Source organism: Manis pentadactyla, chromosome 9, assembly GCF_030020395.1.
Source record: "Manis pentadactyla isolate mManPen7 chromosome 9, mManPen7.hap1, whole genome shotgun sequence".
Taxonomy (NCBI): Eukaryota; Metazoa; Chordata; class Mammalia; order Pholidota; family Manidae; genus Manis; species Manis pentadactyla.
Window position 1 is genome coordinate 12631534 of NC_080027.1, and position 18643 is coordinate 12650176.

The following is an 18643-nucleotide window of genomic DNA, read 5'->3' on the forward strand; positions in this document are numbered from 1 at the left end:
ATCTCTGTAAATATCAGTTAATCCTCCAACAACCCTGTGGAATAGGGAAGATCGTGGTGCCCATTTTGTAGGAAGGAAACAGGCAGAGAGGTCTGGGCACCTGCTCAGTCACAAAGCTGATAAAGGATGGTGCTAGAACCAAAATACAAGGGGTATCACCACGGAGCCCATACTCTCACCGGTGTGCTCTACACTCCGGTGTGGTAGGGAAGTGGATCCTGGGGGCAGAGTGGGCCACATGACGGATGAAGCTAGACTTTTGGAGGCAGAATGGAGGGCCCAGGCCCCTGCCCTATCATCAGTCCCCCACGCTGATGGGATTCCCTGTGAGGTCAGATGTGACTCCAGATGCACCAAGCAGGGGCGGGGATCCCACACACAGAAGCACAACTTGAAGCCCTGGCAGAAGGGGAAAGTGAAACAAGTCCAACACCAGGGCAGGGGTGGGAGGGGAATCTGCGACTGGAAACAAGGGCAGCCCCCTCACAGGAACGTGGAATCTCCTGGGACTAGAAGGGCCCCAGGCCGCTTGCGGCTGCTTCAACAGGGGGCCTCCGGAGAGCCCTGGAACAGCTGGCCCACTCTCACCCACCCAAACCCTCCCCTGCTTTCCCTTCCTTTGGGACCTCACCACCCACTGGTGTTCGATGTTCCAGCTATTTGCTTATAGTTCTCCTGTTACCTGCTCCCCAACTAGAAAGGAAGCCCTGTGGGAGCAGATTGTCCAGAGCCCAGAACAGAGCCTGGCCCAGAAATATTTGCTTGTGCTCTGGAAAAATTTGTTGAGTGAGTTACAGAAGAAAGCATGTGTGGTCCATGAACACTGCAGGGCCATTGTCTGCCCGTCATCACAGGACATTCCAGGAGGGTAGGTTGGCTGAGCCCACTGGGAAGATGACAATTGGCAGTCCCTGTTTTTAATTTGAACATGGAAACATAGGCTTGAGCAGACTTTGGGGCACTGCAGGCATCGACAGGGTCCCAGAAAGCCTCCCTTTTAGTGGGCTTTCCCTTTGAGCCCACCCTGCTCCTGTAGCCCCCCACCTGCGGGTGTTTACCGCATGCCCTCCCAATCTGCTTTCCAGACGTTGGTAACAGGATGCACCATTTATTGGTGCTTACACCTTGCTAAGTACTGTATGTGTCATATCTCATTTAATCCCCACAGGTCCCTGAAGGAGGTGCTGATTGTCCCCACTTCACAGATGAGGACACAGAAGCACAGATGGTTTAAGTCACTTGCCCAAGGTCACATAGTGGTGGCAGAAATGTAGGATTGTTGTACTTGTCTGGGATTTCAGTCTCCATAAACACTGCTGTGCTGTAGATCTTGTTCTGTTTTTTTTCTGTTTTTCAGTCAACACTCTGCATTTAAGCTTTGTGCACGTTGCTCTCTGCCATGTGGTTCCCCAGTGACGCACAACTAGGCAGGCGCCAACTCCTGGCCACCGCAAACCGTGCCTAGGACTCATCTTTCTATTTGTGAGAGGTCTTACCCAGGAGTGGAACCGCCAGGGGGCACTGAGTGGCCAAATGCCCTTTCAAACAAACTTCCTACTTTACATCTCCACCAACAGTACCAGACTTCATGTACCCCCTCCCCCGCACCAGCCATCGATTTTCTCTGATTTCCTCTTCTTGTCAATTTAATGGGTGTCATCTGGGATCTTAGGCTTTCCCTGGCAGCTCTCTGAATACTGGAGTGGGTGCAGAAATCCCAGCCCTTAAAACATTTTTAAAAATGACATTTGAATACATACACACACACACACACACACACTCACAAAATAAGGACATGATTTCAGAAAAGATAGCTCAGCCTGTCAACAGGAGGTGAGGCCGCACGGCCCCTGCCCCACTGCCCAGCTACAAGGAAGCCCCTGAAGGAGTCTAGAGCCACTGGCCACTCTCACCAAAGGCTCTGCCCAAGGAGAGCAGGGAAAGGCCCCTGGTGAGCTCCTGTTCCTGGTCCCCATCAGCCAGAGCACCTTCAGCTGCAGGTGACAGAAATCCAACTGGCTTTGAGGGGGAACATGTTTACCGGCTCACATGGCTAAGTCCAAAGTATACAGACTTCCGGCAAGACTGGGTCCAGGTGTCACCAGAAATCTGTACCTCTGAGCCTCCTGGCTCTGCTGTGCTGGCCTCATTCTCAGGTAGGACTGCCCGCTCGGATGGGACGTGGCTGCTGGCAGCACCCGGCTACACTCTGCCAGGTTTGCTACTACAGTGTGGCTAGTGTCATCCTCACCTGTACTTGTGACACGGGTCCTGGCTGCCACTAGCGCCAAGGGGAAGCCAGTGATCTTGTCAAAACCCTTTCCCAGTGGTTCCCCTGAAAGTCCCAGGGCTCAAGTGTGGTAGCTGATTGGTCTGCCTGAGTCACAGCCCCACCTACACCACTCAATACTGCTAGAGCAGGTGTGGTGGCTCGACTGACCAGGCTGGTGCAAAGTCTCGGCCCCGCAGCCCCAGGGAGTGGGGTCAGTGGCACCCAACACAGATTAGGGAGAGGAGAGATGGTTCCCCCAAAGAAAGCAAGACACTATAACCAGAGGGGGAGTGCATGAGAGGCAGACAGGACCCCCGTGCCCCAGGCTCCAGGTGCCAGGGTCCACGACAGCCACCTCACCTCCACTTTCAGAGAAGGCAGACCCTGCCAGATGAAACCCGAATACCTCCACCCCTCCACCAAAGCCCACTCACCCCGCGTCTCATCAGGTCGGGGAGCCCACATGACACTACCCCTTCCCCTCCCGTCCCTTCAGCCCCCTCCCTACCAGTTTGTGTTTCTGTCGCCTGAAAAAAAAAAAGCAATGCTCCTGGGGGGCCTTGCAGCTGGGCAGTGGGGCAGGGGCTGTGTGACCTCACCTCCTATTGGCAGGGTATCCTTTTTCTGAAATCACGTCCCTTTGTCCTCTAAGCCACTGCTCCCTCCCATCTCCACTTCACAGCCCTGAGCATTGCTCCTGCTCACCTCGATTTCTCACCTCCAGCTCTCCGGCCTCCTCAGCAACCACCAAGCCCTCCCTAGAACCTGCAAGGGGTCACAGCATACAACAGCTGACCTCTCCTCCTCCTGGTCATACCAAAGCAGCACCGACAGTGGCTCCTGGGGGGCTCTGGATCTGGCTGCTCCTCAGGCCACTTTGGTGGCCCTAGGTCTCCCCGTTTCCCCTGGCTGAGGTCACCTGCTCCCATTCACACACCCGTCTCTAGGCCCTTACATCCCAGTGCCCACCCTATACCTCTCAGTGGCTTCACAAGAACCCCAAGCTCATCGCAGCCAAACTTATGAGAGCTTAAGACCTAGCCCTGCTCCTCCTCCCGTGTCCTCCGGCCAGAAACGGGCCCCAGCCTCCACCCAAGTGGCTGCAGAAAGAAACCTGAGTCCTTGAGGATTCCCTTGTTAGCCCTTCACCCAGGCCTACTGCCACCCCAGGACTCAACCTGCCCACCCCTCTCCACCGCTGACTCCTCTCCACACCTCCTACCCAGCCTCGCCAAGCCACTGCTCCCTGAAAGCACAGATCCACCTCATGGGCACGACAGCTCAGGGTCTGCTAAGAAACAGGTGTGGACCTACAGTGTCACTGCCCTGCTCACAAGGCAGCCTTCATGCCTCTCTACAATCCTGCCTACCTCTGCCTCTACCACCCCTTCTCCAGTGCCCTTCATGGCACCAGGCACAGAACTCGACAGTCTTCAAGACATGTTCCATTACTCGTCCTGCCCATCCCTTTGCAGAAGCCCAGAGCAAGCAGAATAATCTCCACCAGAGAGGGCAGGACAGGCTGCTCAGAGGAGGGCGGGAAGCTCTCCATGGGCCCCCAGCACCTGCTGGCTCTGGTCCTATACCACGCTGCCCACCTTCCTTCTGTCAGGACCCCTGGTCCTGCCCTGGCAGAACTGTGGGCTCCGGCCCCTCCCTTCATTCAGTCACCACCACCACCTGGCCCACCATAGCTACCAGCCCCAGCTCAGTGTGGGGAAGCCAGGTGGATGGATGGGGAGGTGGCTGTGAAGCCCAGAACAAAGGCTGGGACAGACACTGGTGTTCCCTTTTATTATTATTTTTTAATAAATTTAAGAACAGCTCTATCTTCTCTCCTCCCCCCAGAACAACTAAAACCAACTAAAAGGGGGTGTGGCCTGGGGGGTCAAGGGTGCTAGGAGTCATAATCCTCCTCATCCTCTGCGTCAGGTGCTGAGGGGCCTGGGGGCGCCGGGGGCAGAGGCAGAGTCGAGGTGAAGGCAACGAAGGGTGTCGGGGGGCTGCAGGGAAGAAAGCAGCAGCAGATCAGGCCACTCTCTGGTGCCCATTCCTGCCCACTGTCCCCACCCAACTCCCCACAGAGGCAGCAGGAGCTCACGGCCTCTGGACCAATGGGCCAAGGCCAGAGCAGGTCACACAGCTCCTGCCTAGGCCCTATTCACACCCCACCCAGTGAGGGGGGAGTCCTTCAGAGTGCACAGACTCCTGCCTTTAAACCTCCGTTCCTCCCCTCCCATCTCCCAAATCTGCCACAATCAACAGAGTGGCCATGGAGGACAAAAAGTGCAAGTCAGCCTTGAGGCATCTGCTGACCCCCTCCTGGAACCACTGAGCTGCTTACCTGTGAAAGTGGGCAGGGGGGTGGCTGGCCTGTGGTGGGGCCTGTGGTGTCTCCTCTTCCCCTTCAGTGTCTGTGTCCTCAGACTCATCCTAGGAGCAAGGCAGGGGTCAGAAGACAAGAAAGGCATGGGCCACCACCAGGGAGCCTAGCCTCCTGACTTCCATAGCCCCACTTACAGAGAAACCGAGAAAGAGGGCCCAGTGAGGATGGGAGCAGGCCTCTGGCCAGCTCCGCCTGCTGCAAGGCAGCCCTCCCACACCACAGGGCTGAGGGCTTCACTCACCTCCTGCTCCGAGTCGGTCCCTGACAGCTTCTTGTCCTTGCTTTTGCTTCCCATCCCACCATTCTTCCGGTTGCTGCTGCCTGGCTTCCGACCCCTTCAGGAAGATACAGTCCATCTGCCCAGAGGTCTCCCCCATCCTCAGCCACCCCCCAACCACCCCCGACCCCAGTGGCCTTGGCCTTCCCTTCCTGGACACTTGGAACTGGTTCCCCACCTGCGGGAACCCTTGTCCCCATCCAGGTGGTTGTCTTCCCCGTCTCCCTGCATGTCAGGCACAGAGGCCACCAGGTCTTTCAAGAAATCAAACTGCTGCTCCAGCTCGATGCACTGCTTCCTGGAAGAGGGGGGTGGGGGGATGGCACTCAGGCAGGTCCCAGATGTCGGAGCTCTCAGTAAAGACAGCAAAGAACTCTGAATATCAGGCGTGCGGAGCCTGGAAAGCCTCCAGCCCATATCCACAACCAGATGACCCCCTTTGCTAGAATACCCAACCCCTCCTCTCTCAGTTCAAACCCACCAGTGTCTGAGGCCTTGCCGCTCTCCAGGCAGCCTCCCACCTCCCTCACTACCAGGACTCAGCTTCTCTGGAGTGTATGAACTCCTGGGGTGGGGCCCCACCGGGCCCTCCCAGTTCCGCCGCCACTCACAGGTGGGAAGTGGTCATGGTCTTGGCGTTTCGGGACTGGGTCACCTGGCAGGCCTTCTTCAACAGCGACTCCAGGAAGAGCTCGAGGGCCCGGGCTGACGGGTGTCAAGGAGAACGCGGGTGGAGGGTCCCCAGCCCACCCAGGGCAACCCCGGGCTCCCTCCTTCCCCACGTCCCTCAACCCGGCCAGCCCCCGACAGGATACAGATGATGACAGGCACAGCCGCCGCCACCTTCCCAATCTCCTCGTCAGTCTGCATGATCTTCTTGATCCGCGCCTGGGGAGGGAACATAGAGTTCGGACCCCGTCGCCTTCACCCCTGAACTCGGTGCTGGAGGCAGAGAGAAGGGGTATCCCGGAGAAAGGGGGCGGGGGGCGTGGCGTCCGGGCCCCCGAACCCGACGATGCGCCCTCCCCTCCAGCCCGGCCCGGGCCTCTCGAGAGTTGGGCCCGCTCCTCCCGGGACCGGCCACGTGCTCACCGGAGGGAACCGCGCGTTGTACTTCTTCTTCTTACTCGGCATCTCGGGGCCTCCGTAGGCCGCGCCGGGCCCAGCGCCGCCGCCCGCAGCTCTCCGGCCCCGGGGCCTGCTTGCCGCCCGCCCGCCGCGGTTCCCCCGGGTCCTGGTGCCGCCTGCTCCGCCGCTGCCGCTCCGCCACGGGGTCCTAGAGCCGCCGGTCAGGACGCCGCTCGGCAGGGCCGGAGTGCCCACCCCTCGGAGCCTCCACGGCGGTGAGTGTCCCTCGCCGACCCAAAAGCCGCTCCCGCCCGCCCACAAGGCCTGGAGAGCGAACGTTAGCCCCGCCCCCTCAGGTCCGCCCCTGCCCAGGTTCCCCGACGGCCCCGCCCCCGGGGTCAGCCTCTCCCCAGCCCCGCCCCGCGGCGCGGCGGACCCGGCCCGGGGGCCCCGCCCTGTGCTGCGCTTGTCTATAAAGTTGTTGTTGAGGCGACGGGGTGCTAAGATGGCGGCGGCGGCGGCAGCCGTGGCGGGGGCGGGGCGCGGCGGCGAAGGCGGCACTGAGCCCCGGCAGGAGCGGAGCCGGGCCCGGGGCTGGACCAGCGCCGAGCGCAGTGAAGGCCGGAGGTGACAGCAGGGCGACAGGAGGGACAGGGCCGGGCTGGGGCGCAGTTCGTGCCGTGGGCGCTAATGGCGGCGGGCGCGGCGGCCCGGAGACCGGCCTTCCCTCGGGTTCTAACAAGCCTGGGTTCGAGTTCGGGCACCGCCCAGTTGGCTTCGGACCCGACACATCCCTCTCGGGCATCAATGCCCTCGTTCTTAAGTGGGCCCTACAACGCTCGCCCAGGAGGCCTGGCTCTCCAGGGCCAGGCCTCCGGGCTGCAAGAACGTGCGCTTCTTTGCCTCCATGCATTAAATACCTGCTCTCGGGATACCTCCCAGGCACTGGCAGGGCCAGGAGGTGTAGCTGGGCCGGTTGAGTCCACGTTTCGTCTCTGTCAGGCACTACAGGTGTGACCTTGGGTAAGTCTCTTCTCGCTGAGCTTCAGTTTTCTCTCTGTAAATCAGGGACAGTAGTAATGACATTCGCAGCAATACTTAGACGTAGGGCTTATACCACCTCAGGCATTTAATTCTCAGTAGTTGTATGAGACAGAAACACTTGTTTCCCACTGAAAAGGTGAGGCAGCTGAGGCATGGAAACATTGAGTCTTGCCCAAGGCTACACAGTTTAGTTCAGTGCCTGGCACCTGCTAGAGCCCTGCAAGCTGTAGCTGTGTCCTGGACCTGCCCTAACTCTATTCCCTCACAGCAGGATGGAGCCAGGTGAGGAGCTGGAGGAGGAGGACTCTCCAGGGGGTCGTGAGGATGGCTACACTGCTGAGCATCTGGCTGCAGAGGCCATGGCAGCTGACATGGACCCCTGGCTAGTGTTTGACGCCCGCACCACACCTGCTGCTGAGTTGGATGCCTGGTTGGCCACGTACCCACCATCCCAAGTGACCCGCTATGGGGACCCTGGCTCTCCCAACTCTGAGCCTGTGGGCTGGATTGCAGCATATGGGCAGAGCTACAGCCCCAACTCGGGTGACGTGCAGGGCCTGCAGGCAGCCTGGGAGGCACTGCAGACCAGTGGGCGGCCCATCACGCCAGGTACCCTGCGCCAGCTGGCCATCACCCACCATGTGCTCTCAGGCAAGTGGCTGATGCACCTGGCACCTGGCTTCAAGCTGGACCATGCCTGGGCTGGCATTGCTCGGGCTGTGGTGGAGGGCCGGCTTCAGGTGGCCAAGGTGAGCCCACGGGCCAAGGAGGGTGGGCGCCAGGTCATCTGTGTTTACACAGATGACTTCACGGACCGCTTGGGTGTATTGGAGGCAGATTCGGCCATCCGTGCAGCAGGCATTAAGTGCTTGCTCACCTACAAACCTGATGTCTACACCTACCTGGGCATCTACCGGGCCAACCGCTGGCACCTCTGCCCCACTCTCTATGAGAGCCGTTTCCAGCTGGGAGGCAGTGCCCGTGGCTCCCGTGTGCTGGACCGCGCCAACAACGTGGAACTGACCTAGTGGGGCCAAGTTGGGGGAGACCACCCTCCCTCTGCACCCCTTGCTAGGAATGCATCCTCCTGTCTTCCTCCTCCTTGTCCCAAGGAGGACAAGCCCTCAGCTCTGAGGACTAGGTCAATCGGGAACAGCCTGCATCTTTGATCCCTTGAACTCCTGCCCTCTGTTCAGGGCTGACTCAAGTCCCAACTGGCTAGAGGCTCTGGCTCCTGAGGGCCGGCCCCTCAGCCTCTCTCTTTGCTGCTGCTTCCTTCTGCCATCCAGGACTGAAGGCTGGGTGCAGATACCCAGGAGGAGAGTCTTTCTTGGCCTCCTCATCCCCAGCCAATCCTCCCCTTCTCTTCCTCCCTCACAAGTGAGAACGCTTAGTGCTTCCAGTCCCTCTCCTTGGGGCCTTCACAGTCCAGGGGGCAGAGGCCCTGCAGGCATGAGTATACCAATTTGTTGGGGGCAAGTGAATGTACCCACTCAGCCCCTGGCAGAAAGCAGGGATGTCAGGGACATGGACAAGGGACCCGCCCTTCCCTACCACCTCACAGCCTGCACCACCTACCTTCCTCCCTTTGTTACCTTGTCACATGCCTGCTCCTGACATTTGAATAAAACCCAGCTTGGGTCTTTGTCTTGAGTGTTTTTTAAAATACTGTGTTGGTGGTTACCTGCTCTGGTTGCTGGAGAGAGGTCGGGCCAGGAGAGACTGCCTCTCTGCCTTAACTGGGCCCCCACTAACTGCCCCCAGTAATAAGATAAGCTTCACTGCCAAGGCTGGGGACCTGTCTGAGAGCTTCTGCAAAGCGAGCCCTGCTTCTCCATCCCAAGAAGCAGACCCAGTTTCTCAGTGATTACCCATAAGTCTAAGAGCTTGGCCTAGCAAAGTCTGAGGGGCTACTACTAGCCCACAGGGTGTATTTTTGCCTGCTTGAGAAAGATACCCTCCTGAGCCTTGAAGTTCTAGGTCAGAGCAGAGTCTGATGAGCAAAGAATGGTCTGGATTTCAATACCCTAGGCTGGACATCCTTGTGCAGTGAGCACCCTGCACAACCATAAAGCCAACTTGAAAGACCTCATGTTTATACTCATCTTCCCCCCCACCCCCGACAGTCACGGGGGCCGCTGGGCAGTATGCAGAGCGCCTCCATGTGCATTATTTAATTTTCACAACTTGTTTAGAAGATAATGGCCCTGTTAGGTGGTCCTGAAAATTGAGGCCAAGAGGGGAACGGAGTTCCCTCAGGAGCTGGGGTCAGTAGGCCCCAGCTGGGTCTTTGCACCCTAAACCCTGCCTTCTCAGGCAGAGCGCATCCCTGGCCTCACCCACAGTGAGTTCTTCCAGTCCGCAAGGCACAGTCACTCACGTGGTCTTGCTGGGCTGAGGCTGCTGTAGCCTGGGAGCCTGGCTCCACACGCCCCTGGCCCTGGCCTTGGTCAGTGGCCAAGACGTCTGGCAGGGAGCCCCCTGGGCCGCTGCTCTCGTGCCGTGCCGGAGCTGACTCAGCCTCCAGCAGCCTCACCAAATTGGAATTTGGAGCAGGGGAGCGGAGATGCCACTGGGCTGACTGGGTGGAAGTGGGTGAGTCATGAGATGCTGGCTCAGCCCCCTCCCCAGCTTCCTCCCCACCCCGAGCTTCCCCAGGACGGAGTCCCCCTCACCGCCGGACAGCTGTGGGAAGTCCCAGCGCTGGGTGGTCTCTTGAGTTGGAGCCTGGTGCCCAGCCTGCCTCAGACAGTCAGGGCTTTGTACATGACCAAAGTAGGACAAGGCTTGAGGGGATCTTGGCCAGGCCCTCGTGGGTCTCAGAAAGATGCCCAAATGGTATTAACAGCACCTGGTTCTCCTTCTATAACTGGGCATTTCTATACTCATCCCCCTTCTCCAGCCACTGCCTTGGTACCATTCGCTCCACAACCCCCATTTCCCCGCGCTGCCGGCTCCCCTGCACAGCTGCCCACGCTGCCCACGTCCCTCTCCTCAGAGCCTTTGCATGGCTCTCCACAGCCTGCAGCATAGAGTCCACTCTCCCAAGCCAGCTCTGGCCTTGCCGCCCCTACACTGACAAGCCACGGCCTCCTTGAGGCTCCCCTCTCTCTGCCCATGCTCACCCCACTGGGGACGACTGGCACTTCTGTCCCCTGCTGGCATGCAGTCATGAGCGTCAGGCTGTTCCTTCTGCTTGAACACCTGCTGCTCAGCAAGGATCAGGAGGTCACTTATGTTATCACTTGATTGATGTCTGTCTCCTCCTGGTCCTTAAGACACATGCCCAGACTGTGGGCTCAGTGAAGGCAGGAACAATGTCTAAATCTCAGCCCTGTCACCAGAGCCTAGCAGAGTGCGTGGCCAAGCAACCTCTCCACAAAGTTTTAGTTAGTTGATTGAATAAATAGTGACGCAGATCCAGCCCCTGCCAATCCCTCCAGCCTCATCTCTCCTCCACTTCCTGCCTTACCCTTCCTATTCCAGACTCCTGAGCTGCCTATGGGCTTCTTGCACACATTGGCCCTACTCACTCCGGTGGCTTTGCTCACACTGTTGCCTCCGCTTGGCGTGCCTGATCCTTGCCTGCTTCCCTGGCTGACTCCACATCTCAGACCAACAGTGTATCCTCTCAGGGATTTCTCCTCCTCCATCTACACCCCAGACCCCCACAACACCTAACCACCTGTGGCTCTCTGCGTCTGGGGTCTCGCAAGGACAACAGCTATGCCCTCAGCACCAGTGTAGGACCTGGCCCAGAGCAAGTGTCAAATAAACGTTATTGAATAAGTAAGTGATACAGTGAAAGACACTCCCTGTCTCTGGGCCTGTTCCCTCATTCTGCTCACAGAAAGAGCCAAGCACCGTGCTGTTTACCTACAGCATCTTATCTAAACATCACCTGGCTCTATTATTATTGCCATTTTGCAGAAGAAGAAACTTAGGGCCAAAGAGATTCAGTAATTGGTTCAGGGTTACAAAGCTGTAAGTGGCAAAGCTGAGATTTGAATCCGGGTCATCCAACAACAGGGCACCTGATGGCGTACATGCTCCCACTGTAAGAAAGTACTGTTGGGGTTGGGGGCCATAAAGGTAAGTAAGACCCAGCAAGGGCTTAGTCTGATTTGTAAAGCACACAAGTTGGGTCCACAGAACTGCCTGGGAGAGAGGCTAGACCAAACTGAGATTCCCATTTTACCGCTAGAAACGAGCCCAGAGGGTAGAGTGACTAAGCCTACCTGGGCAGGAAGGGTGTCCCACAGCTAGGGCAGAAGCTGCTCCCCTGCTGGTCCCAGGGTTCCCCGAGAGCCACCCCTCAGGCTGCAGGGATTCTGCCCTGTTTGAAATAGAGAAGCGGCCCAGGTCTAGGGTGGGCTAGGCTGGGTAAATCTGGACAAGCCCGTGCTCTGCTCTCTTATATAAAACCACGGGAGGGATGACTGGGCCCAGGGAGAGTAGACCTTCCCATCTCCTCCCACCCAGGCGCGCTGCAAACCCCCAAGCCCCAGCAAGGATGCTCGAGAGGAGCTGGCCAGAGATGGGGAGAACACGCCTGACCCTCGATTCCAGCTGGGGCTGGGGGCTGAATCTGGGAGCTCAGCAAACAGCTGAGTCAGGAGAAAGCTTGAGCCAGGCTTTGGCAAGGTTTGGGGGATTTTCCCAGCAGGGCAACTGCGCCCCACTCCCGCCCTCTGGGAGAGGCCCTGGCAGGGATGAGGCTTGGGTCACACAGCTGATTCATCCAGGAGGGAAACTCCCCGCTTCTCTGACGCGCATCCCCCAGACACTGAGGGGTAACCTGAGGGCATCCAGCCCAGAAACCCACTGAACCCATCTTGCCCTGATTACTGGCCTCCCAGCAGGGCATGAAAAACCCCCAGGCTGGACAGAAGGACAGGCCGGGAAGGGTGGCAGAGCACTGGGAGCAGCTTCCCACGGAATAACACCAGAGACTGGAACCCGAGCGGCTGCTGGACAAGTAGCGCTTCTAGCGTCCTCCCCACACCCATTTTTTAGATGAGAACATTGAGGCTCAGACAGGAAGAGCAATGGGCAAACAGACTACCCTGCACCAGGTGCTACTCTCTAGGCAGTTTGCATGAACTCATTTTTTTTCTTACAGCCCTCATTTTCCTGAGGAGAAAACTGCAGCAGAAAGCGGTTAAGTAACTTGGCCACAGTCAAGGCTAGAAAATGCTCTGTCAGCCTCCACAACCCCCAAGAGCACGTGTGCACCCCTGAGCAGCTCAGTGCCCTGGGAACCCTAGGCAACAGACCTGTCAGCACCGCTCCCTGGCTCCTCCCAGGCTAAAGGAGAAAGCTGGCTTCTGCAGAAAAAAAAGATCGGTCAAACCCACAGAGGCCAGGAGAGGGCAGCGAAGCACTCCCGCCAAAATCCTCCCCTCAAGCTTTGACTCCTTTCCAAACCCTAATCCTTTCCTCCCGAGTCACAGCCTCCTTTCCTGTCTGCCGGCCCCCCTCTGCGACACCACACGTTCATGCGTGCACACAGCGCAGACGTGCACACCTCAGGGAGGGGACTGCCGGGTGTTGAAGAGCTGAGCTGTGGCTCTAAGAGGCGTGACCAAGGTCCCCACGCAGGCAAGCTCTACCCCATGTGGCTCTCATTCACAGACTGCATGACTCACCCCATCGCCCCCCATGACTCAATTTACACGGGTGCCCAGAGGTCCTCCCAGCGAGGGTGGGGCAGGTTACTGGCCCAGCCCAAGCCCATCAGCCTTTCATCCCCCTCCTGGCCCAGAGCAGGAGCCGGCACCCAGGAGCCCAGGGGTGGGGGAAAGCCTCAGGTCTGGGAGGGTAGGGAGAGCCAGAGAACTGATTGACGGGCCCCAACTGCCCTAGGCCTGGGTCTGCGGGGAGCAGAGGCAGCTCCAAGAAACCCAAGAGGCCAGGCTGAGAGGCAGAGCCGACCTGGATACCAACAGCACAGCCCTTGCGTCCCTCCATTCAAAGGAAATGGCCCACACGGCACAAAGCTAACATTGACAAAATCATCACTCACATGTATTGATTTCCTGTGCCTGTCAAGCGCTAGGTGCCATCCATGCCTTATCTCATTTACTCCCCCAATAGTCCTGAAAAGCAGTTACAACCATTGTCATCTTCTTTTTACAAAGGAGGAAACTGAGGCATAGAGAAGTTAAGAGAATGGCACAGGTCAGGCCCGCAGGAAGTGACTGAGCTGACAGGCCATCTGGCTTCAGAACTCATGTTGTTGTCCCCTACTGCCTCCCTGAGCTATGCAGGCTGGAGCAGGGATGAGGGGCCCAATGCATGCCTGCCCCACCCCCAGCGGATCTCCACTGAAACCTCTGGTTTTAGGGATCGTAGTATGTAACCACTAATATGCCAGAGGGGAAAACGGGGGCTTCCAGAGGGAAAGGGACTGGCCTGAGGTCGCATAACCAATCAGAGATGTGGCCAGGCCTGGGATCATGCCTTTGATGCTGTCCTGGACGCTGGAGAGGTGACTGTGGGGGTGAGGGAACCCCACGGAAGCTGTGGGGACGTGGGTGTCCTGCCCTTGGCCTGCTACTGACTCCCTAGGGGTAGCGCTTCAGCCCAGCTCTTTTCCCTGGAGCCTCATGGTCCTCATCTGCCTCACCGGGACAGGACTGTCATCACAGCAGGGTGGCGTGAGGCTCAAAGGAGGGCAAAGAAACAGGCACTGTAGGTGCTCAGCAGGCATCTGTGTCATGCCTATGCCTTGGAAATAGCAGCCCGGCTCCCCTCCCACCCCATCCCCTTCTGCAGCCCAGGCCCTTTCAAGCGGCTCCCTCCAGTTCAAGGGCCTGGATGGCCCACAAGACCTTCCCACAGGGACTCAGCCCCCTGCCACACACATATACCCCAGCCTCAGGAAACTGAGCGCAGGTCACTTCCCTGCAAACACCACTCAGGTGTCCCCTTGTCCCCCAGCCCAAGTCAAGCTCCTCAGCCTTGCATTCAAGGGCCCTTGGCTTGGGTCTCACTCAGCCGGCCCTTCCAGCACACGATCCAAACACACATTCCACCACATACCCTAGACTGCAGGGACCCCAAGCCTCCCCACCACCCCGGCCTTTGTGCTCACTGACTCCATCTCAAGCAACATGTCCCCCAATGTCAAATACTCCTCTCCCAAGAAGCCTGCCCTGCACCAAGTGGGAAAGGGTACTTCCCTCCTGAGGGCTCCTTGCCCACCCCCCACACCCAGCACTGTCTACCTTCTGCCAGGACTGTTTTCCTCCAGGTCTGATCACCTCTGAGCTGTAAATGCTTTGGGATTAAGACCAAGCCTTTAACCATCCCTACATCCCCCCACTGCTGGCTCTATGCAACTTTTTTAAAATTAAAGTATCATTGAGATACAATCTTATGATGGCTCACATAAACAACACAGTGGTTTCAACATTCACCCATGTTATCAAGTCCTCACCCCTCTATTGCGGTCACTGTCTTATCAATGTAGTAAGGTGTTATAGAGTCATTAACTGTCTTCTCCGTGCTGTACTGCCTTCCCTGTGACCTACCTATATGTGATTGCCCCTTAACCCCCTTCTCCCTCCCCAACCCCTTCCCTTTGGTAACCACTAGTCCCTTCTTGGAGTCTGTGAGTCTGCTGCTATTTTGCTCCTTTAGTTTTACTTTGTTGTTATACTCCACAAATGAATGAAATCATTTGGAATTTGTCTTTCTCCACCTGGCTTATTTCACTGAGCATAATACCCTCTATGCAACTTTTAATTCAGTTAATTTAGAAGAATGGGTAACAAAACTAACTAGCCATCATGTAATGGAATGGGGCTCAGCAACCAAAAGGAGTGAACTACAGCCACACACAGCCTGGATGAATCTCACAGACATAATGGTGAGAGACAGAAGCCAGAACCAAATGGGTACACGCAGTATGACTCCACCGATGTGAAATTCTAGGAGACAGAGCTGATCTATGGCAGTAGAACTGAAATAAGTGATCTCTGAGCTAAAGGATTGACTGCAAAGCGGCAGGAGAGAACTTTCTATGCAGATGGAAATGTTCTGCATCTTGATTGGAATGTGCTTACAACAGATGTGTACAACAGCCAAAAACATGACCAGGACATTTAAAAAGCTGAATTTTGTTGAACGTAAAATATACCTCAATGAAGCAGATTTTTTTTTTTAATGGGGCAAATACATATAGCCAGTGGAAGTATTTCCAAGATATAAGAAAACCAGCTACCTTCTGGGCAAAAAGATCCTCAAGAGACTGGTTACAGTAGAGAAGGAGGCTTTTCACTGCACCCTTATGTAGCTTCTGGTTCTTGAAGCCCACAAATGTATTACTAGTGGAAAAAGAAACACAATGAGAATTGTAAAATGTAAGGCCAAGTAAAAAATAACAATCATGTTTTTAAAGAATTTCATTTACACAACACATACACACCATCTTGCCCAAACACAAAATCTTTAAAAATTATTCTGAGCAGGTTAAAAAAAATGGCATGCCCTGAGTAGTGCTATGGACCGGTGTTGTACGGGGGGCTTAACCCAGATCAGGGACTCGCAGAAGGTCTCTGGAGGAAGTGGGGAAGCTGAGACCCGCAGGCCAAGAGAGACTTGGCCAGGTGAGGGGATGAGGAAGGGCTTCCTGGGAGGTAACAGCCTGTGTGGAGGTGAGAGGCCCAGTTCACAGTGAGCCTGGGGTGGAGACTGAATGGGTGCTGATAAGGGTGGGGCCACTTAGCAGGAAAGACTAACAGGGCACTGGGGAGCCCAGGTTCTGGAGACTGAGTGCTTAGGTTCAAATGTTGGTTCCCCCATTTCCTCACTGTGTGACTTTTAGCAAGTTGTTTACTTTCTCTGTGCCTCCATTTCCTAACCTGTAAAATGGGTATAATATTATTCTCTGTCTCTACAGGACTGTTGTAAAGAGTAATAAATTTGAGTGGTGCCTGGTTCCTAAGAACTCAGGAGCGTGAACCATCAGTGTCACCCTTGTGGCCCTCCAAGCCCCCAGTCCGTCTAAAAAAAGACAGGGTGTGTCAAGCATCCTCACCCCACCACTTCCCAGGCCTCAGGTCTTTCTGAGTAGCAATTCAAAAGGTGCCATAGCTTAGAAGTGTCCGAGTCTGAGGGGCACATGGTCAGAATTTTAAGATTCCTCTGTACATGCTGCTGGGATTTTTTAAATCCCTCAGGCTGCTGGGTGGGAAATGGAGAAGAGGGAGCCAAGCTGGAGGCTGTGGAGGGAGAAGATGGGACCAAGGGAAAGAAATGTTGGTTGAGGTGAACTAAAATGTCACGCCCAGATGTGGAGCAGCTGGAACTCTTACCCTTTTTGGTGGCATGTAAGACAGTACAACCACTCTGGGAAACTGTTGGAGAGACTCAATGCCAAACATACATGTACCCTATGACTCAAAATTCTGGATACATATCCGAGAGAAATGAGTGCCAACGGCCCCTGAAGGATGTATCAAGAGTGCTCACAGCAGTCTTATTCATAATATCCCCAAACTGGAGGAGCCTCCAATATCATCAGCAGGAGAAGCGACAGAGCGATTGCGGGATATTCTTGCAGTAGAAAAGAACAAGCTACTTACTACTTCACACAGTGGTGTAGACAAACCCTTCAGACATTGAATAAAAGAAACCAGACCCAAGAGAGTACATGCTGTATGGTTCCATTTATATGAAGTTTAAGAACAAGCAAAACTAATATATGATAATAGAGGTCAGAAGAGTGACTCACTACCTGTGGGTGGGGGTTGATGACTGGGAGGGAGCACGAGGGGCTTCTGAGCTGCTGATCAGGGTGGTAGCTACAGGGCCTTACATTCGTGTAAGGAGACATTGAGCAAAACACGTTGGATGAGTGCTCTTTGCTGCATGTATGATAAACCTCAATGTCATTAACAACCTAAATATAAGAACCAAAACTATAAAGCTATTAAACTGTTAGAAGAAAACATGTTTTCTTGAGGTAAATATTCATAGCCTTGAATTTGGCAATGGATTCTTAGATTTGACACTAGAAGCATCAAAAAAAAAGATGAACTGGATTTCATAAAATTTTTAAAAACTTTTATGCAGCAAAGGACATTTAAAAAAATTAGAAAAGACAACCTACAGAATGGGTGAAAATATCTGCAAATCATATATCTGATAACAGTTTGGTAGCCAGAATATACAAAGAACTTATATAATTCAAACAACAACATTTAAAGAAAAACATTTAAAAATGGACAGAGGACTTGAACAGACATTTGTCCAAAAATATATAGAGTGGCCAATAAGCACATGAAAAGATGTTCATTGATCATTAAGGAACATGACTGGGTATTAAAGAAATGCAAATCGAAACACAGTGAGATACCATTTCACAACCTCTAGGATGTCTTTCATTTAAAAAATGGAAAATAGTAGGTGCTAGCAAGGAAGTGGAGAAACTAGAACCCTCATGCGTTGTTGGTAGGAAGGTAAAAGGGTAAACACTTTGTAAATAATCTGGCAATTCCTCACAAGTTTAAGCAGAGGGTTACCATATGACCCAGCAATTCTACTCTTAGGTACATACCCAAGATAAATAGAAAAATATGTCCACATAAAAACTTGTACACAAATGTCCATAACAGCATTATTCACAATTGCCGAAAAGTAAAAACAATCCAATGTCCATCAACTTTTGAGTAAACAAATTGTGGTATGTCCATACAATGGAATATTATTCAGCCATAAAAGAAACAAAGTCCTGACACATGCTACAACATGGATGAGCTTGGAAAATATTATGCTAAGTGAAAGAAATCAGACATGACAGGTCACAGAGTTTATGATTCCATTTATATGGAGTGTCCAGAAGAGGCAAATGCATATAGACAGAAAGAAAACTAGTGGTTACTCAGAGAGAGAAGGAGGGGAAATTGCAAGTGATTACTGAACGGGTGTGGGGTGATTTTCTGGGATGACAATAAAAGTTTTGAAACTGGAGTGAAGTGGTGGTTGCACATTGTGAATGCACAAAATCCATTGAAGTGTACACTTTAAAATGGTTAATTGCATGTTATATGAATTTCACCTCAATTAAAAAAATAAACCTTAATTTCAAAAGTGAATGGGAACTGAAAAACAAACATCACCTCCAACGCCATGATGGTACTGGCAGAACCTACTAGTGCAAAGCATACTCATCCATTGACCCCTCAAGCCTCACTGCAGCCCAAGGAATATGGGTTCTCTGGGGCTCCAAAAAGGAAAGTGACTGGGCCAGGTTCAAATGCCAAGGGACAGCGCCTGGGTCTCCCAGCCTCCTGCAATCACTGTGGTCCCTTGGGATTCTTGCCTGGCCTCCCTGGATGGGAGCTGGTGAGGTCAGGGGCCAGGAACGTTTCTGCAGCCACGAGGCGGGAGTCAGTGACTGAGGAGCTTGGAATGTTGCTGCCTCTGAAAGGACCTCCTTGTGGCTCCACCGACGGTTAGAGCAGCAAGGGACTTTCAGAGTCATGTAATCACACACACACACACACACACACACACACCAATATTTCTCATTCTGCCAAACTGCTGTTGGTTTCTTTTCCTTTTAGAGAAAGACAAGCATTAAACAGAA

The 18643-nt window shown here is 54.6% G+C and overlaps 2 protein-coding genes and 1 long non-coding RNA gene across 7 annotated transcripts; 1 reads left to right on the top strand and 2 right to left on the bottom strand.

The window, feature by feature from the left end:
- Nucleotides 1-4051: 4051 nt before the first annotated feature.
- Nucleotides 4052-6248, bottom strand: DRAP1 (DR1 associated protein 1). The gene is made up of 7 exons (XM_036929609.2): nt 6028-6248; nt 5751-5823; nt 5547-5640; nt 5114-5233; nt 4900-4993; nt 4617-4705; nt 4052-4275 (listed from the first exon to the last, which is right to left on the bottom strand). Exons 1-7 carry the CDS (start codon nt 6067-6069, stop codon nt 4170-4172), a joined length of 618 nt encoding a protein of 205 aa, XP_036785504.2. The 5' UTR covers nt 6070-6248; the 3' UTR covers nt 4052-4169.
- C9H11orf68 (chromosome 9 C11orf68 homolog) lies at nt 6146-8700 on the top strand. Of its 5 annotated transcripts, none has more exons than XM_036929588.2 (3): nt 6502-6630; nt 6946-7026; nt 7316-8700. In XM_036929588.2, the coding sequence occupies exon 3, from the start codon at nt 7320-7322 to the stop codon at nt 8073-8075; it is 756 nt and encodes a 251-aa protein (XP_036785483.1). In that variant the 5' UTR covers nt 6502-6630; nt 6946-7026; nt 7316-7319; the 3' UTR covers nt 8076-8700. The 5 variants fall into 5 exon arrangements, with proteins under 5 accessions (XP_057362868.1, XP_036785464.1, XP_036785473.1 ...); XM_036929597.2 differs by having other exon boundaries at nt 7319-8700; XM_057506885.1 differs by lacking the exons at nt 6502-6630; nt 6946-7026 and adding an exon at nt 6146-6278 and having other exon boundaries at nt 7319-8700.
- LOC130684796 (uncharacterized) lies at nt 6935-12697 on the bottom strand. The gene is made up of 4 exons (XR_008999139.1): nt 12324-12697; nt 11286-11383; nt 10173-10254; nt 6935-7060 (listed from the first exon to the last, which is right to left on the bottom strand). It is a non-coding gene; the product is annotated as an uncharacterized LOC130684796 (long non-coding RNA).
- Nucleotides 12698-18643: the final 5946 nt, after the last annotated feature.